General features: G+C 31.8%; 1 protein-coding gene across 1 annotated transcript; it reads left to right on the top strand.

Moving 5' to 3' along the window:
* Positions 1-5,851, top strand: LOC145095308 (branched-chain-amino-acid aminotransferase 2, chloroplastic-like). Its single transcript, XM_079033380.1, has 10 exons — positions 1-144; positions 844-908; positions 1,000-1,171; positions 1,346-1,522; positions 1,771-1,902; positions 2,076-2,174; positions 2,298-2,414; positions 2,509-2,604; positions 5,136-5,248; positions 5,640-5,851. The coding sequence occupies exons 1-10, from the start codon at positions 91-93 to the stop codon at positions 5,752-5,754; spliced, it is 1,140 nt and encodes a 379-aa protein (XP_078889506.1). The 5' UTR covers positions 1-90; the 3' UTR covers positions 5,755-5,851.
* Positions 5,852-6,689: the final 838 nt, after the last annotated feature.

Below are 6,689 nucleotides of genomic sequence, written 5' to 3'. Positions count from 1 at the left end.
CCAACGAAACCTTCTCCATCCCCCTCCTATTCTCCTATTCTCCGCTTCCTATTCCGTTCCGTTCACCGTATTTATTTATTTCCGGCTACCATGATCAGAAACACCCCACGCCTTCGCGGTTTAATCCAGTCTTCCTTATCAAAGGTCTTGTCTTAATTCGTTTTTGTTTCTTTTTTAATTAATTAAGCTCTTTGTTTCCCTATTTTAATGGCGGTCATTTTAATAGATTTTCATGTAAACTTAGGACAATTAAGGTTTCTGTTCTTATCAAAACAAACGATCGTTTATAACAAAACAAACAAAACAAGCTGCTGTTTGATAATACGTATGAATTCTGTGTATGAGATGAATTACCTCACCATCTTGCCGTTGCGCATCTCGGCAAAGCCAAAACCACCTCTTTATATATGAATATGATTTTAGATATCCTCTATGTAATTTTTATTCCAGTTACATTCATTATTTGTCGTTGGATTAATTTCAACAATTTTTGTTTTTCCGATAATTAAAAGTTTGGTGGTTAGCGAGATCCAAAGTTCTCAACGGTTGATTAAATAATAATTCACAAAGAGTGTGGAAATGATTTAGATGGATAAAAGTAAATGAACAAGTCTAAGAGAGCAACTGGGAATTAATATATAGTATTATTATTAATTAGGGCTGCTGGTCAATGGGAGGTTTTAGGAAGAAATTGCACTTTTTCAAACTTGATAAAACGACGGCGTAACATAGGTAGCAAAATTTCATTTAGCGTCCGTATGTTACAAAGATATAAATTTGTAGCCAAAACAAGACTATTGTGTTATTTGCATTAAAAATTTAAAATATATCGTCATTTTGAAGGTTGGTGCAAGATGCTTAACGGCACAGGCTGCAACTGCGCTTCGAGAAAGTGAACCTATGTTCAGGTTAACATTTATAAATATAATTACAACAGTATCATATTTTCTTTCAAAATGTATTATTAATCAATACTTATCAGATATATTTATGTTTTAGATACGAGGAATATGCTGATATTGACTGGAATAACCTCGGATTTGGTCTTACACGAACCGATTACATGTATACGGCTAAATGCAAAGAAAACGAAAGTTTTCAACAGGGCCAATTACGCGATTATGGCAACGTAGAGTTAAGCCCAGCTGCTGGAGTTCTAAACTATGGCCAGGTACAACACGTACATACTAATTTAACTTTTTTTTTTAATAGGAAAGTTAACTTTTTTATCACCTAAATTAGGACAAGGCTAAATGTGGATCATCTAAACTGTATAATTGTATGTCTGATGCCAAATAGTCATATCCATATTGATAATTTTCTAATTAAGTAAGTATATATACAGGGACTTTTTGAAGGTACAAAAGCTTATAGGGGAGAGAATGGTCGAGTTTTCTTATTTCGGCCAGATCAAAATGCTATTCGTATGCAAATGGGAGCCGAGAGAATGTGCATGCGCTCCCCATCTGTACAACAATTTGTAGATGCGGTGAAACAGACAGCTTTTGCTAACAAACGTTGGGTATATATCCTTTTCAAATTTTAATAGCTTGTCATTTTCATCATGTAACAACAAATTAATAAAGATGAAAACCCATATATGATATATGATCATAATTCTTGATATTTTTCCCATCACATCCCCGTGGGACATATTCTTAATTTTCACCGTCATATGTTATAGAAACTAGACCCACAAATAAAAATGATTCTTTTTGTTTCTTCATTTCTTCATCCTTTTTAACTTATGTTGGCTTTGCTTTTGTGTAGATTCCTCCCCCAGGAAAAGGATCTCTTTACATTAGGCCTTTGCTCATTGGAACTGGGCCTATATTGGGCTTATCTCCTTCTCCCGAGTATACGTTCTTAGTATATGCTTCCCCTGTTGGCAATTATTTTAAGGTTTGATTCTTTTTTTTACTTATATATATATATATATATATATATATATATATATATATATATATATATATATATATATATATATATATATATATATATATATATATATATATAATTGTGTTGATTTTTGAGTGTTATATCTTTATAATATGGTCTGTAATTATGAAATACAGGAGGGTACAGCACCATTGAACTTATATGTTAATGACGAGTTTCATCGTGCAACTCGGGGTGGAGCAGGAGGTGTCAAGAGTATTACAAATTATGCCCCGGTAAAAAGATGCATATATATACAACATATATATTAATCGATTAAATATGATGATTAATTAATCCTCCATGATACAAAATATTAAAACATTAATGTGACTCATGCATGTATGTTGTGTATGAAGGTACTACAAGCGATATCAAAAGCAAAGGCACAAGGGTTTTCGGATGTAATATACCTTGATTCAGTCCACAAAAAATATGTTGAGGAGGCCAGTTCTTGTAATATGTTCCTCGTCAAGGTACTTAATTACTTTTATTAACTGATATCAAAGTGTGTGTGTGAGATTAATAGGTACATGATTTTAATTCGTATTTTTGTATATGTTTAATTAGGGAAATGTTATTTCAACTCCTGCAACCGTTGGTACTATTCTCGAAGGAATCACAAGAAAAAGCATCATTGATATTGCACGTGACTCTGGATACAAGGTAAACTATTGTGTTAATATCATTTCTAACTCTACAGTTCTACTCTACAGTCTACACTTCAAAAGTTTTGTTGTTCTCTTAATTTGAAATTAGTTTTGTGTGTTTTAATTAGAGTAATTTTATATAGACAAAACTTCAAAAATGGTCCCTGTGGTTTTCGAAAATATCAAGTTTAGTCCCTAAGTTCAAAAAACCTCACGGATCATCCCTGTGGTTTCAAAACTTTTAACATTTGCTCATTCCAGCTAACTCCGTTACCATTTAGCCGTTAAGTCAGGGGCATTTTTGTCATTTCACTACATAGGGACCAAGTATGAGGTTTTTAATTACTTTTTTTTTAAATAAATAAATAAATAATATTTAATATGGAAGGGGTCCCACCCCATCTCTCTCTCTCTCTCTCTCTCCGACGAGCCTCGTCTTTATCTATCTTTCTCAACCTTCGTCTATCTCCATATTTCTCCCTCGCACCTGAAGTCCAACGCAGACCAATGATTTGGCGAATTAGGGAAACCCCAATCGATTTGGCGGCGACGTTCTATAGATGACGAAGGGCAGCGACGATTTCATAGGTTTAGAGTATTGATCCACATAAAAAGGTCGTGTTTATAAAAGGGTGTTCATAGGTTATGTGCGATTGATTTCATGGGTTTAGAGTAAAGGGTGTCAAATTAAATGGGAAAGCTTCATCAAAACAATTTGGGATCGATTGTTCTAGACCATCACCCCACCACCGCTGGAGTGGGTGGTGGGAATTTGAAGTTTTGGTCGTCATGTCGTCGTAGAATCTGTTATGTCTCCGGTGATGGAGAAGCCGAAGGAGGAGAGTAAGAGATCCGAATGCAGATCGATTGTTTGTTAATCTCCTCAATTTCATATCTTCATAAAGCAATCATTATCGACATCAACAGACACAAACTCAACTAAGGATTTCAACGATCTACAAACTGGGGACAACAAAATAACCAAATTTGAGCGGACATCGACGGGATCATAGTGAATTTTACCTGGAATATTCTCAATATCGAACTCCCAGCCATAGTCGCGAGCGAGCTGAAGCAAAGAGTTGGCTATATGTGAAGCATTTGAAGGGGAATACGTCAATTTGGTAGAAGAGATGGAATTAAGGGTGTGGGAGAGAGAATCTAGGGTTTGCGAAGGAGAATTGAAGGATACAGAAGCAGAAGAATAACTGGGAAGCAGATGGCGGAGCGTAGAGACGGAATCAAGAGATAAGAGAGAAGAGAAGAATAGCTTGAAGGAGAAAAGAGAAGATGAAAAAGGGGGAAAAGAACTATACGCTGTGTTTTTGAGAAATCAATGGCGTCCGCCATTCAAGCTTGATGTTTTAAGACTTTCAGGGAGAGCACAGAGATACGGGGTTCTCGCTGTAGAAGTAGAAGAGCAGATATGCTTATTGCAGATCCAGGATCCGAACTTGCGTCGCACCAACATGGAGAGAGAGAGAGAGAGAGAGAGGGTGGGACCCCTTGCATATTAAATATTATATATATATATATATATATATATATATATATATATATATATTAAAAAAAGTAATTAAAAACCTCATAAATGGTCCCTGTGTAGTGAAATGACAAAATTGCCCCTGACTTAACGGCTAAATGGTAACAGAGTTAGCCGGAAGGACCAAATGTTAAAAGTTTTGAAACCACAGGGACGATCCGTAAGGTTTTTTGAACTTAGGGACTAAACTTGATATTTTCGAAAACCACAGGGACCATTTTTGAAGTTTTGTCTTTTATATATTCTTAAATACATCATGATCGACCTTCTTCATTATTATGATTTAATGCCTAAATGTGTTTATGGGAAATCACATGAGTATGTATTTTACTCTTGATTTATTTTATTACTAAGCGTGAGATCCATGTATTACATGAGTTTATTTAAAAGAAAAACTAAATACAAATTCTAAACATTTGAGAAGTAGGAATTTATAAGAAAAGTGAGAAAATATTGAATTATAAAAATTAAAATATTTTTTTTTCTTGTATATTGAAACAAATAATTTAGATAAATAAATAAAAAAAATCAATGAATCTTTAATTTAGTAATTTTGAAATTAGAAGGAAAGTATATTAATGAAATTGATATGCATTTATTATTACATTTAAATATTATCTAGAATTTAATAAAATGAAAAACTCATAAAATGATATGTGAAATAAAAATTAATTTAAAATAACCACAAAATTACATGTGACAAAATAAATAAGAATATGATATGTGTCAAAAATATCTTTATTTATTAAAAAATATTTTTTCAAACCAGTAAAATAATTTCATCGAACTTTCTACCGTTGCAAAATACCTTTATATATATATATATATATATATATATATATATATATATATATATATATATATATATATATATATATATATATATATATATATATACACACACATTTACGTATTGGGTAAATGAGATATATATTCTTCGGTTAATGTGTATTTACTTGATTTTCTGAAAATCGTCTAAAAATGTTTTCAATTGTTATACATAGGTCGAGGAACGTTTAGTCACAGTAGACGAATTGATGGAAGCCGATGAAGTTTTCACTACGGGAACAGCTGTTAGTATTGCTGCCGTTGGTAGTATTACATACAATGGTCAAAGGTAAAAAAAAACACTAGTTACAACTCATCTCAAACTATTTTCCACTCATTCTTATATATATATATATATATATATATATATATATATATATATATATATATATATATATATATATATATATATATATATATATATATATATATATATATATATATATATATATATATATATAAAAGTAACACTCCAATCTAATACAAGTTGCAAATTGGTATTTATGTATCAATTTTCACTTGACAAACGACAACCTTCTTTTTGTAGGGGTTTCTCTTCGTTTCTTCTTATAACGATATCATTCTTTGTAACTGAACTTTGTTAATAGTTTTCTTGTGTATTATTAATTCTTTAGTGTTAATCTATTGATATTTGATTCTACAAATGATTGTGATTGTAGAAAGGAGTATAAAACTGGCGATGGACTCGTGAGCAAAGACTTATATAAAACACTAGTAGGGATTCAACTTGGAAAGATCGAAGACAAACATAACTGGGTTGTTCAGCTAGATTAATTATCCATTAAAATTTTTATTTGTGTAAACTGGAAAGAAATATTCAACAAGAAATATAAAAATCAAAGGGGAAGTAACTGATATACCCTTATACATATATCATTTTCTATGCCTGTAAAAAAAAGTTTTCATTTTGTGATGTAATTTACATTAACCCAAATTTTCATTAATCTTTTCCGACCATAATTGAAAAAATATTTGCAAGCAATGATATCTAAGAATTTATAATTGAAACATCTTAAAGGATAACTACTAATATTATACATAAAAATGACATATATTCATTTTCATGTTTAAATACGCAACGTATTCATACATTAATATCTACCCTGCATAATAAAAGAGTAATATTTTTATGCCACGTGGCGATTTAATAGTCATTTTGACACGTGTCGTTTCCTTAATAATTTTGCCACGGCTATATCTTCTGCACCTTATATAAAACCTGTAAATGTAAATAAGTCTGATCCCCAAAATCTCGGCAACTATCAGTTTGCATGAATTAAGAATAATAAGAGGGCTTATTTCAAATTTCGAATTATGAATTCACATTCATCTCCGATCAAAATTGTGATCATCTTTACCTCTCGAGGGTTCTAACAGTGGTTTTTGTTATTTTGATGAACATTGTCTCACCGATGAATACTACATGTAATGGTTTATTTCCCTTCTCAGGTTTGATATTTGATTATTGATTATCATATTTAGTTCTTAAAATTTTTTGATTTCCAAATCTCTTGGCGTTAGAGGTTAATTTGATCTCCATTTCGAAAGACAGACGACGAGGAGAAAAGGGTATGTTTCAAACCCTAAAACAATTTGAAGGTGTCACACCCCGAACCAAACGGCGGAAACGCCTGGGGGTTTGTGCGTGACTTCATCTTAAAATATCATTATAGTAAATATAAACGAAACATAACATCATCATCACCGTG

This window comes from Lactuca serriola, chromosome 1, assembly GCF_051521515.1.
Source record: "Lactuca serriola cultivar US96UC23 chromosome 1, Lser_US96UC23_V15, whole genome shotgun sequence".
NCBI classification, from domain to species: Eukaryota; Viridiplantae; Streptophyta; class Magnoliopsida; order Asterales; family Asteraceae; genus Lactuca; species Lactuca serriola.
This window is presented reverse-complemented; position numbering and strand designations above follow the sequence as displayed.

Bases quoted from the DNA above. Each gene is read 5' to 3' on its own strand.
- LOC145095308 (XM_079033380.1), top strand. From the start codon at position 91: ATGATCAGAAACACCCCACGCCTTCGCGGTTTAATCCAGTCTTCCTTA. The intron at 145-843 runs GTCTTGTCTTAA...GTCATTTTGAAG, and splicing joins TCCAGTCTTCCTTATCAAAG to GTTGGTGCAAGATGCTTAAC. The intron at 1,523-1,770 runs GTATATATCCTT...GCTTTTGTGTAG, and splicing joins CTTTTGCTAACAAACGTTGG to ATTCCTCCCCCAGGAAAAGG.